The 22,151-nt window shown below is 42.0% G+C and overlaps 1 protein-coding gene across 2 annotated transcripts in view; it reads right to left on the bottom strand.

Moving 5' to 3' along the window:
* The window catches only part of ENAH (ENAH actin regulator), a 172,909-nt gene that overhangs the window by 9,855 nt on the left and 140,903 nt on the right, over window positions 1-22,151 (bottom strand). Inside the window, exons 7-13 of one of the 2 annotated variants that reach the window (XM_077811921.1) lie at window positions 20,472-20,770; window positions 20,076-20,200; window positions 19,528-19,582; window positions 19,136-19,184; window positions 16,438-16,504; window positions 6,527-6,589; window positions 353-431 (exon numbers count right to left, since the gene is read on the bottom strand). In XM_077811921.1, the coding sequence (XP_077668047.1) occupies window positions 353-431; window positions 6,527-6,589; window positions 16,438-16,504; window positions 19,136-19,184; window positions 19,528-19,582; window positions 20,076-20,200; window positions 20,472-20,770 (737 nt within the window). The remainder of the gene's footprint in view (window positions 1-352; window positions 432-6,526; window positions 6,590-16,437; window positions 16,505-19,135; window positions 19,185-19,527; window positions 19,583-20,075; window positions 20,201-20,471; window positions 20,771-22,151) is intronic. The other variant, XM_077811923.1, reaches the window with a different exon arrangement.

Raw genomic sequence — 22,151 nt, 5'->3', positions numbered from 1 at the left:
TGAGAACAACAAAGAACCATACAAAGGACTGCTGTCTTGCTAAAACTTTACCATTCTCCTCAATTGTTATTAAGATGGTACACTTTTTTGTTATAGCTGAAAATATTAAATCAAACACAATAATCATTATCAGTTAAAACAATCTTGAGACTATATTCCTGACTTTGCTATATGTCATTGCAAAATTATAGCTAGTAGAAAGTATTTAACCAGATATAAAAAAAGTATCTTGGATTTAGGTTTGAAACTAGGCAAAGGTTAAAGTTTGGTATTTAATAAAGAACTGTTGAAAGTCTTTAAAAGTTCTGCTATTATCTATTCTGAAAAGGTTTCTATTGAAGGTACTATATACCTGCTTCAATCTGTCATAGTCTAGCCCTTCCGACTGTACTCCATTGGCACTGGTTTGCCCAGATGGTGTAGATTTTGGTCTGTAGAACATAAAAAAGAATCAATGTATTACAGGTCTCTAATTACTGTACTGTATGTAGGCTTATTACAAAGCAGACTCCCCCCCCCCCCAAAAAAAAAAATTAATACGTTTTGTTTATAGTTACTATCTTCCAAGATTGTGATAAAAAATTAGAATGAAAAGAGGATTTATATAAAGATGTAGGCAGCCCCAGAGACACCAAAGCTGTACATACAGAATGGAAACCACCAGTAAAGGGCATTTTCCTGACATGGAAATATTAACTATTACATTAATATATAATGACAAGGTGGGTGAGGTAATATCTTTTATTGAACCAATTTCTGTTAGCAAAAGTAACAAGCTTTTGAGGTACGCAGAGCTGTTCTTTAGGTTAACAGGTACAACACTGCAAACAAATAATATATAATGAATTATTAGTTCAAAACAGGAACAATTGAAGAAGCAGAACTATTTTTGTCAGTGATATCTTATTTTCTCCTCCTAGAGCACATGAGAAAGGAAGAGCATCTCCTCTGAATTTATCTTGTAAACCCTTTATATATTTTTCTTTTTTAGTTTAACTTCTTACTCATTAAAAAGGGGCTTATGTCACAATGACCTTTCCCCTCTGATTAAAGAAGGCAGTATGCTGACCCTGCTACAATGTAATACATGGTGTGCCTCCAAAAAGAATGCTGGATTGATCTATTCAAAACATGCTTGCAAACTGTGTGAACCAGATGATTTGAACATTTACAGAAATTACTAGTTTGGAAGTTGTAACACATTTCTGATGCATGTAATCTTTTTCCTTTAAATCACCTACAAATTTGTTTGCAGAAGACTATGCCACATTTTAAAAATGTTCTGCATGCAGAGCTAACATTCTTAAGTAAACAAGCTACATAGGAGGTTTTCAATAAGATCTCCACATTTGTATTTTCTGCCCTCTTCCATCCATGTAGTGTACATCGCTCACACTTGGGAACATAGATACTTGCTGCAGATATCTCCATGTCTCAGGAAATGTTTGCCTGATGGGCTGGTGTGGTACATTCAAGGGATGAAAGTTTTGAAAATAAAATCCAACCACCTTCCTTGAAAATTATGCATTAACTTTCCCTGGATTCCTGAACACTTTTGAGACTTTATAGAAATTCCTGTGTAGTAGCATACCCAGGATCTCAGGCCTTGCAGTAAATTGGCTCACATGCGCCTTGATTTAGGTAGGCTACACATGCCTTGGAGAGTTCAGTAGACTCTGTATACGACCCTCAGAGTGGCATGGGAGAGAGGGGTAGATGCCTGAAGCAGCCATCCCCTGCCCTCCTCTCTACCTGTGCTGCTACCCAGAATGGTCCACTCCTCTTGTCTAGTTTACCTGTTGAGTATTCTAAATAAAATTGTGGCCACTCTGCCAAAGATTCCTGATGTTTGTCTCTCTTCACATTTACCCCACAACATTGAACAACTTAAGCATTCATGTTCAGTTTTGGTGTATTAATTACTTTTGAAATCCTTTTTTCTTCTAACACCTTGCCTCTGCATCATTCTGGGACCATTTTTTTAAACCACATGCTTCTGTTTGCAGTGTGATTAAGTTTACAGTTGATTTCAAAATTTGTTTTCTTTATGTTAGAATTAACCTGGTATTATGGTAAAGAATCTCTCTAGTGGGGTAGGAGGAAGCAGGTTATCTTTCACTGTCTGTCTGACTGCACTGCTCTGAATAGAAAGGTAGAACAAGGCTGCAGTTTTTGGCTTTGGAACTTTTACATAAGAGAAACACTTAAAAAAAAACCCTGTGTTTCTCCTAGCTTTTGTCATCTCAAGATGAAGCTTTATTTACTGAAACAAGGGACGTCTGTGACTGGGAGCAGAAGCCAGTGTGGGGACACAGCTCAGCAACGAATGTCCCCTCCCATGCAGGATATATAACATGGCCTCAGTTCTTCCCACAGCTCCATAAACACAAAGCAGAAAATTTAAGAGTCATTAAAAATAAATTGATAAAGAGAAATGGGGGCTTGTCATATCTCCCTCCTTTTAATGTCTTCTCTTCCTTCCTTCGCCTTACCATCTAGCTAATCCCTTTACATTTAGCCAAACTCAGGAAAACTGTATCCCTCCCCCCACACCCGCAACCTCCACAGAAACGAACGGAAAAATATCATGGAACTAATACTATGCTCGCAATCCATCATTATTTTCATGGTGTATCCTTTTTCCTTACAGCCTAAACAGAAAAGGCAGACAAAGGGTAAATTCTTTGGGACATGGACTTTCTATTACACTATGTTTTTACAATGCTTAGAACAGTGGGTCCCATTCCTGGTTAACCTCTAAGTGCTACCTAAGTTGATAGAAATCTCTCTGGAAAATATTTCTAACAGCAGGAGAAAAACTTTATCACTTCCCACCCCAGCTTTTCAGTTGGACTGGTACTGTACACTCAGCTACCAGATAAGCTTTTTCCGATATTACAGAAACTTTTCTAACTGGTGTGATTCCAGACAGAACATGGGCTTTCCCCTGCACTATATTCTAGGCTTGTGGTGTATGTAAAAGGATATTAAATGAAAAACAAATCTGAGATACAAGAGTTAAGATTTTTTTCCAACCAATTTATAAAAGCCTATCTGAAAAACTTGACACCCAAAATACACGTTTATGCCCATAGTGTAATCCTGGAGAGGAGATACTTGAAACTAATATGCCTGAGGGTTTGTTTACACTAGAAATGCTACAGCAGCACAACTGCAGCTGCACTGTTGTAGCATCATTACAGTTATGGAAGGGTTCTTTTGTCACTGTAGTAAATTCACCTCTGCAAGATGTGGTAGCTAGGTCGATGGAAGAATTCTTCCATCGACCTACAGGTGTCTGTACCAGAGCTTAGGTTGGTTTAACTACACTGCACAGGGTATGAAATTTTTCACAGCTCTAAGTGACGTAGTTAAGATGACCTAGCTGCAGTGTAGAATAGCCCTGAGGCTGTTCACCTTTTCTAGAAAGCAAAATCCTCACTGCAGATTGAAGAATCCAGTATTTTATTTTAGTAGTTTCATGGGTAATATGAAGGAAAAATACCTTCTCAAATGATCTGAATCAGAGCAAATTGAAATAAAAGTTGATCCAAGGATTTTAAGCTAAACTGGGAGCCAATACGATGTTAGAACATGTGGAAAGTTAAATTGTACAGTGGAAGTAACTGAAAACTACAGTTCACCTTGCACCCCACAGAACTACTACACAGTTTGTGCTAATGCTATGAAGCCAAGTCACAGTTCAAAGTCTGTTGTATAATCTTTAGATACTGAACTCTACTATATTTCCAGATTAAAAAAACTCCTTGTTTGAAACTTACAGTTTCACCACAAATCTGCAAATACTGTTGAAAATGAACACAGAAGCTGGTAACTAAATGTCCGAGGGACACATTTTGCTAACAGAATGTAAGCATTATTTTTGTTTTCACACAGGTAGTTTTCCATATACCAAGAGTTCTTCTATATACTCCATTAATGTCCCGTCAGTCCCTGAGGATTTCCATCAAGTCTCATTTAACTGTTCCCACTCTCAGTGTCTTGATTTATGACTAAAAACCCTGAGTGGGAAAATGGGAGCTACTCTTCCAGAACCAATAGTGTGGTTGCTGACTAATGACAATAGGAACAAAGTACATACAAACACAGACTGCTTATGGTTTAGAACTTTAAAAAACATTGCCAGTGTTTGCACTCCTATTCACGTTTCCTGTCAACATTACAATCATAATTTGTCTGAGAATTGGAAAGGAAAGTGTCTATAGACAAACCTAAATTCTGCTACTCAGGGTGAAGACATATTAAAGAAAGTATTAAAATTATATGCTTTTCCTTCATGGACGCGTTGGTCTCTTGCAATAAAGGAATTTTGTTCTATCAACCCCATCAACTCTAATTTCCTTCGGAATATGATATTTTTAAAAATTTCAGTCAAATCTAAAGTTTCCACTTACAGTATTTGGTACCCTTCATTTCTCACAGCTGCACTTGTAGGTGGCTACTGATACTGCCAAGAGAAACTACTATCTAATGAAAACACAGCCTCCAAAACATCTCAACCATGAAGTTCTGAGATTGCTACTGAGCTCTCCCATGTGGCGATTCATAGCATTACCAACCAAGACTGTGAGCCAACTATAATACGCAATAAGAGAACTTGATTTAAACATGCAAGATAAAGATTTGACTCATGCTAACATGCAAAATACCACCACCAAGATAATTAGATAATGGGGGAACTTTTCATACAAAAGAATAGGTAGTCACCACAGTGTTTGCTTTCATGAAAAAGACATTAGCAAAAACAATTTTTAAAAAGTTGAGAAGTTTGTCAGTAATTTTCTAGATTGTACCACACTTTTTTTTTTTTTAAGTGAAAACTATTTAAATCCTGTACCATTCTGTCCAGAAATATATTTAGTCTTTTTTAAGTACTTTCTTAAGGCACTTTCTTTAAAAACAATTTAACCCTCTGAACACTGGCATTTTAAAAACTGCTAAATTAGTTGCTTTGGATGCCAGATGCATAGTTTCAGCCCCCCCCCAAGGTTTAAAATATGCTCAGAATTACACAATCACAATTCTGCAATTGTCTTTGCAACATAAACATGCTAATATGTTGAATGATCAGGGTATGCATTTAACATGTCCTTTCTTATAAAGAATGATCTTTTAGACATTTATGTTAGACAAAATCTATTCAGTGAGCAGATCACTGTTACTGTATGATGAACAGCAACTATTCTTTTAGCTGGGGATACCAGTTGTGAAATACAGTCTGGGATGAAATACATTCTCGGGAAGTTAGTAGCTAGATGATTCTATGTGCCAATCTTACTACTCTGAAAAACCGTAGCTTCTCAGGCCTGGTCTACACTAGAGAGGGGGATCGATCTAAGTTACGCAACTTCAGTTACGTGAATAACATAGCTGAAGTCGACGTACTTAGACTTACTCACCGCGGTGTCTTCACTGCGGTGAGTCGACTGCTGCTGCTCCCCTGTCGACTCTGCCTGCGCCTCTCGCGGCGGTGGAGTACAGGAGTCGACGGGAGAGCGCTCGGAGGTCAATTTATCGCATCTAGATTAGATGCGATAAATCGACCCCTGCTGGATGAATCGGTGCCCGCTGTTCCAGCGGGTAATATAGACATACCCTCAGGACATTACACCTTGATAAGGTGCTCTTGAGACTGTAATCAGACACACAGTTATACTGTAATCCACATGTTTAATTACTGTATAATTGAGATTTTTATATAAGTGAAATTAGAAGTTGCATGGAGTTACTTTACAATGAGATCTATTTTTGACTATAGGACTGTTTTCTGGGTCACTATTGATCAGATGTTGAGTTATTTTAAATTGCATGGGAAAACATGGTACATTCTGCAATTGGGGATGAAAAGAAATTCTACTGCACCCAAGCAGCATGATATACATCTTAAGCACCTTATTTTGAACTGATAGCAGATAAACTGCCTTGCACTTAAAATTACCAGTGAAGCTACCTATCTTTAAGGATTCTGAAAATGGATACAACTATAACCAAAGGAAAGACGGACAAACTGTTAAGAGGAGCTTTATGTCAGTGGTTCTCAACCAGCGGTCCAAGGCCCCTTGGGGGGCCGAGAGCAGTTTTCATGGGGGCTGCCACGTATGGCGGGCATTAGAATTGCTAGGGCCTAGGGCAGAAAGCCAAAGCCCCACTGCAAGGGACTGCAGCCCAGGACCCTGAGCTCCACCACCCAAGGCTGAAGCTGAAGCCCGAGCAACTTAGCTTTGCTGTGCTCCCTGTGATGTGGGGGCCCAAACAATTGCCCTGCTTCCTACCCCTTAATGTCAGCGCTGGCTTTTATATGCAGAAAAACAATTATTGTGACTGCCATGGCATTTTTATTGCATGTTTTGGGGGGGGCGGGGGCGCTCAGAAAGAAAAAGGTTGAGAACCCCTGCTTTATATCATTTGTGTTTGTGGTGATTACCGATCCATGTAGAAAAGCCCAGCCCTGTTCTGTCAAGTTGATTAATTAAAAAAAAAATCTCAAATCCTAACAGGATGATACCTGTTTAATGAATCATAGGACCTGTTTTCAGAAACAATCAGATTTTTCCACGGAGACTCCCGTCTATGAAGGGGGAAAAACACTAACTTAGGCTATATTAGAGCTAGGTTAATATGCAGTTTTAGAAAATGAGTTATATTATAGTTTAATTACTATACCAATTAAATCCTGAACACTAAAGGAAAGGATACTTAAGTCATTTAGAAGCCTAATTTTAAATAGGATAAGTAGGTATTTTATTTATTTTGCACATTTACTATGAATACTAACCTCCCTGTTGAGTCTCCTTGCTTAGTTATTCTGAAAAGAAAAAATCCTGCTTTACTTGTCAATTTTTCAGACATGTCCAACAATCCTCATATGCAACTTATGTCCTCTCTACATATATTAGAGGGAGATTTCAGCAGGGCTTAGCCGGAAGGAGACTCCTACTACCTGTAAATTGAGCTTTGGTGACAAAGCATTAAACAGTCTGGACCAAGGTACTCTAAGCAGCCGTGCTCACTGACTAACTAGGGACAGAAAGGCCTTTAGAAAGACAGTTCTCAGCATACGTCTTTGCTAAGGAACAGACATCAAGCTTTCAGTGGCTTGTAAGGTATGAAAGGACCTTCTTGTGGCAACCTTAACACACATTCTATCGAAGCTTTTCCCCCTCAGCCCATGAAGCATCCACGGCCAATGTTGATGGGGGAAGAGGGTCTTGGCCATGGATGCTTCATGGGCTGAGGGGATAAAGTAAGACCTTTATCCGCTTGGATCTGCTGTTGCTAGAAAAAATAACTTTTCTGTTATACCTTTCCAGGTGACAAATATGGAGTCCTTGTTTGACTGGATGAGTTCTACATAAATACAACTAAAAGGCTCTGACTCATTCAAACTATGCCAAAATCTCTCCTTGGAGGATTTAGAAGATGGGCAAAATCTTGGTGGGGCAGTTTCCTGCTATGAAAGAAGACTCAGACTTGTGAATAAATACTTGGAAACAGCTTTATTCTTACAGAAGGTCATAAAACATTCTTAACAGGAGATGGCAGCTCTCTGGCTCATCTGACTGAAGTAATCATGATGATAAAGGCTTTTTAAAAAGAAGATAGTACAAAAGTTATGACTATAGAGGCAGGTGGAAGAGGAGGTTATTTAACTGGAGGTTCTTCTAGATGTGTAGTCCCTATCTGTATTCCACTGAGGGTTTACACATGTACACCATGAGCCTGGAGTCAGAGAATTGAAAAGTAGTAGTGTCTGTTGGTCTGTGCACATGCCCTGAACTTGCCTCATGGTTTCGTCCAAGGTTATAAAGGGAGGAGCGGACTGACTGTGTCTCCAATTCCTTCTCCACTGCAAATCAACAGAACTGCAACAGAGGAGAAGGAGAGAAGTGGACTACAGACAGGGACCACACACCTCAAAAAACCTCCAGTTACAGATAAGTAACCTCTTCCTCTTTGTGTGATAGTCCCTATTGTATTCCATTGAGGGCAACCAGCAAGCAGTACTTAAGTTGGAAGAGGGCGCAAGTATGTAGATGGGAGAGATGAGTGGAGGACAGCTGCACTGAAAGAGGCATCTGCCACTGAGTCTTCCACCAAGGCAGGGGTAGGCAAAATTTTTGGCCCTAGGGCCACATTGGGTACAGAAATTGTATGGAGGGCCAGGCAGGGAAGGCTGGGGGAGGCTATGCCTCCCCAATCAGCAAGACGTGGCCTGGCCCCTATCCAGCCTCCCGGAACCCCCACCCTCATCCAACCCCCCCTGCTCCCCACCCCTGACTGCCCACCAGGACTCCCACATCCTATCCAAAAACCCCTGCTCTCTGCCCCCTGACCATCCCCCTGGGACGCCCATCCCCTATCCAATCCCCACTGCTCCCCACCCCCTGACGCCCCCTTAGGCCCCCCGACCCCTACCCAACCCTCCCCCTGCTTTCCCTGCCCCACATTACCTGTGGGGTGGGGGAAAGCAGGGGCTCAGTCCTTTCACTGTGCATTTCCCCTGCTCCTTTGGCTGCTCTCCCTGGCAGTCAGGCAGGGCTCGGTCCCTGTCTGGGCTTGGCTGCTGGGGACAGGGGCCAAGCAAACTTGGGGCTGAGGGGGCCCTGGCTTGCTCTGCCCCTGTTCCCGGCAGCAGGGCCCAGGCCCCTTAACCTCCCCACTGCAACCTCCCCTGCTCAAATTTCCCCGTTCCCCACCCCCTGACCGCGCCAGCCTAGAGCACCAGGTCTGGTGGTGGTGTAGCCGTACTGCCTGGCCGGAGCTGCAGCCACGCTGCCCAGGCTCTGGGGGAACTGTGACTGCGAGGGTGGGAGGGAAGGGGCCAGAAGCTAGCCTCCACCTCTCTGCACTGCCGAAGAGTTGGGCTGGCACCTCCTCAAGCCTGTCCTGACCCCACTCCCTGGCAGGAGCTCGGGGGCCAGAGAATAGGGTCCTGCGAGCCGGATGTGGCCTGTGGGCTGTAGTTTGCCTCCCTCTGCACCAAGGCATAATGAGTAGCGAAGGTGTGAACCAAATTCCATGTGGCCACTCTACATATATCCTGAAGTGGCATGTCATAGAGGGAGGTCATGGTTGCAGCATGGGCTCTTGCTGAGTGGGTCCACACATCGAGGGTGGCTGCTGCCCCTTATCTCTTTCAGCTATTGCAATAAACAGAGCTCTCCTGATCGGTTTTGTCCTGTGTAAGTAGAAAGCTAAGGCCCTACAGACACCTAGGGAGTGGAGTCTGTTACTCTTCCAAAGCAAGCAGTTTCAGGAAGAAAACAGGTAAGTGGGTAGGTTGATTAATGTGAAATTGTGAGACTACCACCTTTGACAGAAGTTTGGAATGCAGAGGTGAGGATATTTTTATCAGTACAGAACGTCGTGAAACGAGAGCCCGCCATCATGGCCCCAGGTTCGCCAACTCTTCCTGCTGACATGATAACCACCAAGAAGGCGACTTTCAGGGAAAGGAGAGACGGTGAACAATGTCAGCAGATCAAAGGGTGGTTTTATTAACATAGATAGGATCAGGTTGAGATCCCATTGGGGACCAACGAGTTGTACAGGTGAAAAGATTCTAATGAGGCCCTTCCAAAACAGGTGAGTAAAGATGGAATGCCCCTCCGCCAGGGAGCAAAAGGCACTAATTGCTGATAGGTGGACTTTGATACAACTAAGGGCAAGACCCCATGCCTTCAAGGACAAGAGGCAGTCTAGGAGGAGGGGAATCCCCACCATTTCTGGGGAAAGTCCTTTGTTTTCTGCCCAGCAGGTGAAGTGTGTCCACTTGGCTTGGTCACCACGCCTGGTCGAGTCCTTCCTGCTGCTGCAAAGGATATTTTGTACTTGTGATGAACACGCCCATTCTAGATAAGATGCCCGTCCAAATACCAAGCTCTGAGGTGAAGTGCTGTGGACTGAGATGGCTGATGCTGCCATTGTGTTGTGTCAGTAGATCAGGCAGGGGAATTGGGGGGCATAGATACATGTGAAGGAAGTTGGGAAAACAAAACTGTCTGGACCAGTGCAGGGCGATCAGGATGACCGTCGCTTTGTCCAGTTTTATTTTGGGCAGTACCCACAGCAGGAGTGGGAGAGGAGGGAAGGCATAATTGAATTGATCAGACTGGGGAGGATGAGGGCATCGCTCTGAGAGTGCTGCCCCAGAACCCTCTTGAGCAACATACACTGCATTTTCTGTTCACTGAGAACACAAAGAGGTCTCTGATCGGAGTTCCCCACCAGTTGAAGATGGCCCATAGTACATCGTCACGGAGTTCACGCTGGTGGTCAATCACGAACTGTGTGCTGAGTGAGTCCACAATCACATTCAGTGTCCCTGGGAGACAGGCTGCAGACAAGATGATCTTGTTGATGCACCAGTTCCAAAAGGTGACTGCTTCTAAGAGCAGAGCCAGCAACCTCACACCCCCTTGTTTGTTGATGTAGGAACACCGTTGTGGATTGTCCAATATGAAGAGACTATGATAGGAATGAATGATGGGGAGAAAGGCCTGGAATGCCTTTCTTGCAGCTCAGAGATTCAGAATATTGATGTACATTCTGGATTCCCGAGAGGCCCACATTCCCTGAGTCATGTGTCCATCCATATGTGCTCTTCAGGCTAGAAGGGAGGAGTCTGTGACAACAGTCTTTTCCAGGAATGGGGGCAGAAAGGGAACTACTACACAGACCTGACAAGGTTCCTTCCATCTCTGGAGGGATGAGAATACCTTGGGGGGAAATGTGAGCCTGAGGTCCATGGTGTGATGAATTGGCAAGCAAACTTTCTGGAGCCACATTTGGAGGCAACGAAGGTGAGGATGAGCAAAGGTGGTGACGTACATATACAAGGCCATGTGACCCAGGAGGGAGAGGCATGTCCTGGCTGTGACTGACAAATTGTCGGTTACACAAGTTATGAGTTCTTGCACAGTCTGGAATCTTGCCCTGTGGTAGGTAGGCTCAAATCATGACTGAGTTGATGGTGGCCCTATGAAGTCTAGGCATTGTGCAGGTTTAAAGGTGTACTTTTCAGTATTGATACTGACCTCAAGAGAGGAAAGGAGGCCCAGCAACATAGAGGTTGAGGCCCAAGCTTCTTGTCTGGACTGTGCTGCCAGGAGCCAATTGTCGAGATACGGGAATACAAGGACCTCACAATGTCTTATGTGGGCTGCCACCTTGGTGAACACACTGGGAGGCATGGTGAAAACTCTATAATGGAAATGTTCTGTGTCAACTATAAACCTCAGGAACTGTCTGTGGTTTGGATGAACGTCTATGTGAAAGTAGGTGTCCCGCATATTGAGAACCTTAAACCACATGCCTCTTTCTAATGAAGGGATGACTGCTGCTAATGTAACCATCCGAAACCTTGGTTTTCAAATGAACCGATTGAGAAGACGAAGGTCCAGGATAGGCCTCCATCAGCCCTTTTTCTTGGGTATGCAGAAGTAAGCTGAACAGATGTTTCATGATATTCTGGAGGAATAAGCTCTGTTGCTCCTCACTGTAGTAAGGAGCAGACCTCTTAAGTTCTGATGCTGTTGTGAAAGTGGTCCATGGAAAGGGATTGGGATGGGGGCTGTGGATGATGTAGCATGCTGAACTTGATGGTATAGATATGATGGATGACATTTAGCACCAATTTGTCCATTGTTATTGCACTCCAAGCTGGAAAGAAGAGTGCTGGACAACCCCTGAAGGGGATGGAGTGCTCTTATGACACTAAGTATTATAGTTGACAGATCTCTAGGAGTTCTTCAGAAATATCATTTCTGTGGTGGTTGTGTCTGGGAGGAGGAAGACTGCGAAGATGGTCCCGGAGGGCGCAATCTGAGAGCTTTCTGACTCTTGCATGGTGGTGCATAGGGCCTCTGATGGAAGAACTGCATGGTCCTTAGTATTGTGGAGGTGGGCGATGGAACTGGCACCTTGGTGCAGGCACGGAAATGCCCAGGGAAGGCAGTGTAGCTCTGGAATCCTTGAGAGTGTGTAGGGAATCATCTGTTTTTTTTGGTTAAAAAGATGGGATTCATTGAAAGGGAGGTCTTCAATGGTATTTTGTTTCTCCCTGGGGAAACCAAAGGTGTTGAGCCATAATGTCTGTCGCATAACTATACCCGTGGCTATGGACCATGAAGAAGGATCCACTGCATCCATAGCGGATTGAAGCTAAGTCCTCACCACCAGTTTACCCTCGTCTATGATCGCTGGGAAATGGACCCGATCTGGCTGTGGTAGTTTTTCAGCAAATTCGCCCAGTTCACAGTAGATTAGGAAATCATATTTGGTGAGCAATGCCTGGTAGTTTGAGATTCTGAACTGAAGACTTGCCGATAAGAATACCTTACAGTCCAATCTCTTTCCCTCCTTATCTGATGGAGTGGAGCGTGGATACTTCCTTGGAATACTCCATCACCACTTGGACCACAAGACAGGGAGGGAAGTATGAAAACGGAAACTCAGACCCCTTAGCAGACACGTAATACCGCTTCTCAGCCCCTTTGTGAGTAGATCTACATGTGGCCTGTGTGCGCCAAATTGTCCTCGCAGGCTCAAGTATAGTCATTGATGGGTAGCACTACTCTACCCAGTGCTGATGAATGAAGGATGTGCAGGAGCTGGTGTCGGTTATCCTGTACCTCCTCTGGTAGATTTGAAGCTCCCCTGCAACCCTCTTTAGGATATCCTGAAACTGGAAGAAGTTATTGGGGGTGAAAGGGATGCCGAAGCAAGTGTTGCATTCGGAGAGGAAGACGGAAATCTGCTCTGTCGATACCACTGGAACTGGGCTAAGCGGTTCTTCCTCTCTCACCAGTTCTGAGCATCTGCTGGAAGGTGCATTGGACAGGAAAATTGGAGAGATCTCCCTTGCTGAACATGTGGGTCAAATGGCTGGTATTGTGGCTAAGATCTCCAATATGGTTAGTATGATGGATCCTTAGGGTGTTTTGGAGGATGCCTTGGTGTGGGAAACCAATGGCTCTGAGGCAGCTGCAGCTGAGGATAATGCCACAGAGCAGATGGCTTCCTGTAGTAGTCCTGGTGGTGGTATGTGATGGATGGACCTTGACCCTCATCTAACTCAACTGAAGATGAGAACTTGGAGACAGGTTCCATAGGCGGTACTGTCAGAACTGGCAGAAGTGTGTGTACAACTAGAGCGGGAGATGAATGATGACCAAGAAGGAAGGCGGGCAGGAGGCACGGATTTTAAAGCTGGGGATCTTCAGCATAGTCCAGTATCTGCACATGAATATGGCGGGGGGGAGGGGGAGTTGGAGACAAAAACAGGCCCCCAAACTAACTATTCTATTCAAATTACTAAAAACTACCTAAAGACAACAATAAAAATCTGTAAAAATTAACTGTATAAAAGGTTGCTTGAGAAAGTGCATCACAAGCAAATGGACACTAATTGTTCCAACCTGGACCATGCGGCAGTGAGACAGAACTGGGAGATGCAGTCGGTCTGCCCTGCCCTTTATCACTTTGGATAAAACCATGAGGCCAGTTCAGGGTGCATGTGCAGACCAATTGACACTTCTATTTTTAAATTCTCTAGCTCTGTATGCACGGTGAGCCAGATGCATGGTGCACATGTGTAAACCCTCAGCATAATACAGTAGCTTATGCTTATGCTCAAATAAATTGGTTAGTCTCTAAGGTGCCACAAGTACTCCTTTTCTTTTTGCGAATACAGACTAACATGGCTGTTACTCTGATACAGTAGGTACCATCACTCAAAGAACACCAAAGATTTTAAAACCAAGTTTAGATTCCACAGATGGACCACAAGGTTAAACTTGGTTTCAGGCAAGATACAGCACTAACAAAACATCTCATATAGAAATGAACTTGTGTTATGAACTTTTCCATTTTCCTTCTGATTGCTCCAAGAATGGAAATTTATCCTTGAAGGATGGTTGGTCATTGGTTATGAAAGCATGTGTCCCAGAGACCATTGTTTAAAATAGCAGTTCCCAAACTGTGGGTCAGGAACCCAAAGTGGGTCACAACCCCTTTGAATGCAGTCACCATGGCTGTCTTAGACTTGCTGAAGCCTGAGACCCACTGCCCAGGGCCAAAGCCAAAGCAGGACTCAGGTTGCAGGCCGCCGGCCTGCTGAAGCCCTTGATCTTCAGCTTTGTCCACCCCACCCAGGGCAGTGGGGCTTGGGTGGGCTCAGGCTTCGGTCCCCCTGCTGGGGTTGTGAAGTCATTTTTGTTGTCAGAAGGGGGTCGCGGTGCAATGAAGTTTGAGAGCCCCTGGTTTAAAAGTTCAGACAACAAAATATGGTGGAATGCCTTCTGGATTCCAAAATAGAATCCCTCATACAAATAGCATTTTGTGACTAAAATCTCCCACAACTGCCAGGCTGTCAGTTGTAAGCTGGACAGACCTGGTGAAAAAGAGGTCTCTGTTGCAGCACATACTGCCTGATGTGAAAAGACACAGGCAAATAAGGCAGCCACCTGACCAGGCTAGGTTAGTGTGGCATCATATGGCACAGCACTTAACTTCAGATAGTATTTGCATTAGAAGTGACAGAAAACAAAGCACTTGTCCTGTAGTAGGAACAGAGAAGTCAACTGCTAGAGCCTGCCTAGTTCTTGGAAATTAGAAAAAAGGTGCTAACAAGCTGATTGTGCTTGGTGCTGCTTTCATTTTCAAGCGCAAGATCTATGGGGATGAGAATATTTTGCTAGTGACAGAAATGTGGCATTCAGCTACAGCAGGGGTGGGCAAGCTTTTTGGCCCAAGGGCCACATCTGGATGGAGAAATTGCTTGCAGGGACAGGGCAGGGGGTTGGAGTTCGGGGGCGGAGTGTGGGAGGGGGTGCAGTGTGCAGGAAGGGGCTCTGGGCAAGGGGTTGGGGCAGAGGAAGGGGCTCAAGGAAGGGGGTTAGGGTGCAGGAGTGGTGTGGAGTGCAGGAGGGGGCTCAGATCAGGGGGTTGAGGTGCAGGAGGGGTGCAGGATGCGGCAGGGGGCTCAGGGCAGGAGGTTGGGGTCCAGGAGAGGTGCGGGGTGTGGCAGAGGGCTCAGGGCGGGGAGTTGGGGTGCAGGAGGGGTGCGCGGCACAGGCAAGGGGTTTAGGGAAGGGAGTTGGGAGGCGGGATGCAGGAGGGGTTCAGGCTCGTGTTTCCCTCATCTGTGGGTACCTCCCCTGAAGGTCTCATTGGCCGTGGTACCCCGTTCCTGGTCAATGGGAGTTTTGGGGGAGGTACCCACAGGCAAGAGCAGTGTGCGGAGCTCTCTGCCCTCCCCACCTCCACGGGCTGCAGGGACATGGTGTGGCTGCTTCCCGGAGCGGCGCAGAGCCCGCGGTGGTGGCAATCCCACGGGCTGGATCCAAAGCCCCGAGGGGCCATATCCAGCCCGCAGGCCGTAGTTTGCCTACCCCTGAACTAAGGGATCTATGTTTGATTATTTTTTCCTCCCTCTCTGTGTCATTATCACCAAACTGTCCTTTCAAATTTTAACAACAAGAATCTCTCATTATATTTGAAAGAGAACATTTTCCTCAGGGTTAAATTGAGAATCTGGCTGTCTTTTTTTTAGATCCTCACATGGTATTTCTCAAGGGAAAAAAAAATTATGTTAGACTAACTCAGAAATTTCTCAATCAGAGTTCCTCAGCACACTTGTATGCAGGACATACAGGATCATATATTGAACAATTCCTTGTTTTTTACTTTATGGACAAATATATGCATTTTAGGATCTTTATGGGAGCATTAGTTAAGCAATTTATCCCAAAAGGTAGAATGGCTATCCTGGCCATTTCTCTGTCAGCTCTGTTATCTAACTAGGCACTGACGTTCTGTCTGAGGTATTAGCAAAGAATTGGGTAGTGTGCTGAAGGATCTTTCTTTGCTGTATCCCTCAGGATGATGTTGGCCCAAACACATTGCTTAAGGTTGTCATAAGAATCAGATTTGGGTGAGATCATCAGGCTTTTGCCTAAATACCTAGTTGGGTATGTATATTTCAAACCATCATAATACAGAGGGACTAAGCTGTTAGGCAGATTCATCTGCTGTTGAATGCATGAATGAAATCTCTTACCTGCCTTTAGTGAGAGGACAACTCATGTTTAAGGATTGAGGGACATGCATCTTGAATGGAAAACAAAATGTTTCCATAACCAAAGTTATACCACAATCAGCGAAGTTGTACTTTGGTATTTGTTAATAAGATTCTACTTTGTTTAGCATTTTGCATTCATTCATCAATCCTCCTCAAAACTCAATATGAATATTCCTATACCCATAAAAACATTAGAAATGAAATCTTTTCAGCTGCCTTATTTATGATAGTTAGATGGTATTTATTATTTTTATTCTAATAATTTTTATGCACAATGAGTAATGACAATGCTACACATCTGAGAAAGATAAGTACTGGTTTAAAAAGCAGCGTACCTGGAGATAACAGGAGACTTGCTTCCATTCACTGTATTTGTTCTTTCCCAAGGTTTCCTTGTTAGTTCTTTAGATATATAAATAAAATTGTTAGACACACCAGCTTTCATATTCATTCATCACTGTAACAATGCATATGAAGTAACTTCAGGTAGCTTTGACTTAAGATATTTAACTTTTACCATCTTGCATTCTTTATTAAAATTAAACCACCACCTGGAAAACTATTATCTTTTTATTTATTTTTTTAAAATCAGCTACACTACGTGTAGCGCGGGTAGCACCTAACTGCCTGAATCACAGATAAGGGCCCCACTGAGCTAGGCGTAGAAACATGTAATAAAAAGATGGCCCCTGCCACAAAGAGCTTAAAATCTATAGTTTAACTATTTCATTCCTTCAGATATGAAAGATGATTTCATTATGTTGTAATATCTGTGTTCATGGGTATTATGGAATAATATTAGATTTTTCAAGTTGGCAAAGTTCTCTGTTTTGAGTTGTGAACATGTCTTTCAAAAGCTGCTTATGATCAGTTCAATACAATTGGAGAAAGGATAACATGGCTCCATAGGGCTTGAATATTTTCCATCAATGAAAAAGTGTATTGCACTGTGTATTGTACTAAAAGGAATATAAGTTTCTCAAGTGCCTTTAAACCTCTAATGTTGGTAATAATGTATTGTTTTGTCTTTGATATGAAATAAAGTGAGACCTAAAAGTAATTAAAAAGTATATTGATTTAGCTAACAAGTACAAGTCAAATCAGCATGGCCTACTAGATAGGGCATCAGTTGGATTAGGAGAAAGTTTCTGTCCCTGGTTCTTCCACTGGCCTGCTGCATGATGTCATTTCACCTCTCTGTACCTCTGGTTCCCCTCACACCTTCTGTCTTGTCTATTTAGATTAAACTCTTTAGGGCAAGGACTGTTTTACTCCGTCTTTGTATAGCACATTGTGCAAGAGGGCCATAATATTGGCTGGGGCCTCTAAGTGTTACTCTAACAATCACCTCTTTAGATTCACTGTATTCATATTAATGTTGAAAGCTAGCCCATATATATTCAAGTTCTGTGCTCCACCTAGTGGAGTGTGTTTTCAGTTCTATTAGAAATTCTCTAAGAAGTTTTGGCTCACTACCTCGAGTCACCTACAGCAATCTAGAGACAAATACGGGTACATGATCATGGGCAATGAGATGCACTTCTGTCCAACAGTTCAGAAGGACTGCGTAAGTCACTGGCAGGGTACAGCCAAGAATCAGCTATTAGTGATTAACTGCAATAAATAAAAGTCCATTTCTCTGTCTAGAGTCCCGTTGTAGTAGTTATATATCAGAGGAGGAGCCATGCTGCAGAGATATTAGAGGTATACACTTTATTAATATAAGTTTAGAGATATTAGTATACAAGTATACTTTGTCAAGGTACAATAACAACTGCTAATAGTCCAGGTCTGACCAAGGTAATCTATTTTTTTCCCCCCATTTGAACTCCTATCCCTGCCAGTGTTCTGTGATTGTTGTCAAGCAATTTGTTTGATAGCCTTCTTCTCTGTTCCCTGCCAGTTGCCTCTTAACTCCCACACACACAACTCAGTGGGTCCCTGCACTAAGCCAGGAGTTCTGGGGCAAGTTCTTTTGGTGTATTTCACCTGCTCTTCCCAGGTGGTACGAGATGTTTGTACTACTACTGGATAGCAACAGAGACTTAGCCATTCAATGGCAGCATACATGAGGTTTTGATTATGGGATAAAAACCAGATGGCAAATTTAGTACAGTCTACATTTACAGCTTTCTCCCCACATATTACTATTATATCAACGACCGTCTATCCTGCAAACACATTGCCATTAGCCTTTGTTAATTTTTTAAAACTTTGAATCCAGTTCAAGAGTTTGCAGCTGTACATTTCATGTGAAGTTTTACATTTAGCTGTGTATGGTAAATGCCAGACAACAAACCCATTTAAAAATTGCATGACTTTGTTCACCTCAACTTTGTTCAAAGACTGTGTACTCTCTATATTAAGGCTATCAGTGGATTTGTGGACAGTAACGTAAGAGAAAATAGTTAAGACTAACTATAAATGGGGATAATTTGAGCCTTAGACAAATTATTACCAAAGAATAAAAACAAGATTTATTTTTAACCAACAGGAGAGTGGGTTTGTGGTGGGCAGGGGGGGGAGGAGGCGTGGGGAGAAAACCTGGATTTGTGCTGGAAATGGCCCAACTTGATTATCATACACATTGTAAGGAGAGTGATCACTTTAGATAAGCTATTACCAGCAGGAGAGTGGGGTGGGTGGAGAGAAAACCTTTTGTAGTGGTAAACACTCATTTTTTCAAGGTTTGTGTGTATAAAAAGATCTTCTGTACTTTCCACAGTCTGCATCCGATGAAGTGAGCTGTAGCTCACGAAAGCTTATGCTCAAATAAATTGGTTAGTCTCTAAAGTGCCACAAATACTCCTTTTCTTTTTGCGAATACAGACTAATACGGCTGTTACTCTGAAACCACCCATTTTTAACTACTGATCATACTAAGATACTTATGTTATTTCATTTTCATTATAAAACACTCAGGATTATGAATTCTGATACCATAACAAAACAGTTTTTAATAAAACTTCAGCACTAACACTTAAAGGGAATTTTGAAAAGTTAAAGTGCACTTCACAGATTTATACTACCTACCAGGTGTGCTTGTTGAAGAAGGCTTGGAAGTTGAAGGCTCTGATTCTTCCTGATTAAAATGAAGAGAAAAGGCTTTAGAATCCTGCAAATCTGGTCAGATTGATGTAAAGTTGTTTAATGGAATTGTTTAAATATTTATAGCTAAATCTTTTTCAGGCAGTTAATGAACTCTGTTCACATAAAATCTCACTAGAAAGTACAGAAGAAATTTGCAAGAACTAAATTGAACATTTAAGACAACCCCATTGTACTTGTACCCTTTGAAAAAAATGGAGGTTATATTTCCCATTAAGGCAAGCTGTAAATGAGCTGTAATTTGAACCACTAGAATAGCTTTCTTATATGGCCTTATATTAAATAATTCAAAGCACACAAAATAATAATCAATTTACAGTTTTATCCTCTTTCTGCTCTGGTTCTGTTGATCCCTTTTCAGCAATTCTTCTCCTAAAAGACAGAAACGTGAGTTAAGAATGAAAGGTAGATGGCTAAAGTTATCGAAGTTATAGCTACAAAATGGAAAATATTTGTTCAGTATTGTTAAAGGCATACACAACTTGAAATCTAGATCAACTTAAAAACAGTAAAAAGCAGTTTCAAGTATACACTTTCCACTGAGTCTTCTAGCCAACAAGTGTGGTTCTGCAACCACATTTTCCTATTTAAAATGTTGGTTTTTGCTCCCACCCTGCTGAGCAAAAGACATACGCAGAGGAAAGTAGCTACTTGACTATTCACAAGTGAAAATAAAATTGACTATACACAAAGTACTATGAAACGCACAAAGGAAAAATATTTCTGTAATTTTTCAGTTGTAGTTTACAATAGTAGGTACATTCTATGACAGAGGTACGATTTTTAAGTTTGCACTATCCCTTTAAGATTACTATGAAACCATCATACTATCTACAGCTCTATAAGAATAAAATTATCTGTTTACCTCCTGGCCAGGAGGGCACTCATTTCTTCCATTAATCCACTGCCTCCCAAGGGAAGTGGTCCATTTCCACGAACAGTGTCTGTTTTAGATGAAGCTCCTCCACTTGAACTAGAGGACTCTTCACTCTTTATGACAGTACACAAAATAATAATATATTTGAGAACTATTTAATAACTTCATGATTTTATATTCATGCAGAAAACTACTAACGTAACATTCTACAAAATCATCTGGGCATAAAATACAGCTTCAATGAATACACCTAACAACACTGCTTTAATTAGTCAAGTATTCCTGCTATTCAAGTTATTAATATATGTTAGTAGAAATTATTCCAAAATTACCCTCATAGAATTTAGAAGTGTAAGTCACAGACAAATCCAGATTTACATTTACCCGTGACACTTTCCTAAGTTTGGCTCCAGCGAGTGCAGCTGCTAGTCCAGTTAAAGGGCGACTGTCTTCAGACATAGATCCCATAGAAAATCCAGAGGTAGGGAGAGGAGGGGCAGGAGGTGGAGGAGGAACAGGAGGAGGAACTTGGCTAGGAAGAGGAGGCGGTGGCGGTGGCCCTGAGGGTGGAAGTGGAGGTGGTGGTGGAGGACCTGGGGGAGGTGGGATTGCTGCTGAAGACTGGGCTGGGCCAGGTGGTAGTGGAGGTGGGGGTGGAGGTGCAGGTGGTCCTTGGATGACACCTATTTGAAACGAAAAACAACATTAAGAATTAAGACTAGCTGGATTTCCATTGAAATAAGGGCTTTTCTTCTTAATACATACTACGAAAAAAATGTCTTCCTAAATTAACTAGAAAAATATTTTGTCTTGTTTAAACACAGAAAAAATAATCCACCGTCGGGGAAAACAAGCTTTTAAAATACATTAATAGTCACTATACTGTACATAATACTGTGGAAGAGAACAGGTTAGCTAACAGAATCCTTAGACATGCAACACAATGACACTAGTCAGTCTTCTCACTATAACAAAAAAACTGCTACATAAACAGAAAAGTGGGTAGAATTTTTAAAGAAAACCAATAAGGAACAACACAAGCACTACAAATTATAAGAGAAAAACACTCCTTCACCTGATAACTCAGAATGAGTCTTGGCTCAAATGCAAACCTAAAATGGAATGTTACTTTACTAGCAGGCGCTCCCACTCCACCCAAACTTTTAAAAAAACCTTTTAAACGTTATTGTTCAACTGAAAGTTCTGAAACTTGACTTCTAGACTTACATAAATACATCTTATCTGTAAATATTGTAGAACTCAACTCTAATTATTAAATACAAAATACATTAGTGAGTTAGAGAGTTGTTATTCTTGTAAGATAAAGTTTAGAGGGAGAGCACCTGTTTTTAATTTTGTGAAAAAATACATTTCATACGACTCCTTTAATTCTGTAAATTCAGAATTATACACAGTATGTTTTGAGGAAGAGCATTGTTTAAGTATTACTACAAATGCAAAAAGAGTTTATTCCATGAGCACAAACAAGCAACGATATATGAAACTGTAACTTAATTTTTTTTTCACTTTTTCTGATTATTATAAAATGGTCTTAATAAATTATTGGAGTGGAAGATAATCATCCAACTTAATAAATTTAAGAGCTTGACTTCACATAAAAGTTGCACCAGTTTAGCTAAAATTAGTATTTAGTTTAACTGGTGCAGACATATACATGGATACTCAAATCTTTTTAATCCTTGTTTATGTCAACTTAAAACCTGTTACTTGTTTACTTGAATTATTTTAAACTAGGTTTATATCAAATTAAGAGCATGCACAAGCTTTTGCATCACTGTAACTAGAATTTAGAACTAATTTTAGCTAAAGTGGTGTGACTATGTGTAGATCTTGTCTAGCACATGAGCGTGTGTATTCACAAATTCACACAGTTCAGATATATCTTGTAGTAATTACATACATATAGCTAAAACTTGAACTACCTCATAAGTATCAGTAAATGGTTCGGATTACTTTTCACTAAGACCAAATCACACATTCAAAGCTCCATCATATGCTCCTTGGTTCACACCGCAATTAGGAATTTACTACTACTACCTAGTT

This window comes from Eretmochelys imbricata, chromosome 3 (assembly GCF_965152235.1).
Source record: "Eretmochelys imbricata isolate rEreImb1 chromosome 3, rEreImb1.hap1, whole genome shotgun sequence".
NCBI classification, from domain to species: Eukaryota; Metazoa; Chordata; order Testudines; family Cheloniidae; genus Eretmochelys; species Eretmochelys imbricata.
The sequence above is the reverse complement of the archived record's forward strand: the minus strand, read 5'-3'. Positions and strand labels throughout refer to the sequence as shown.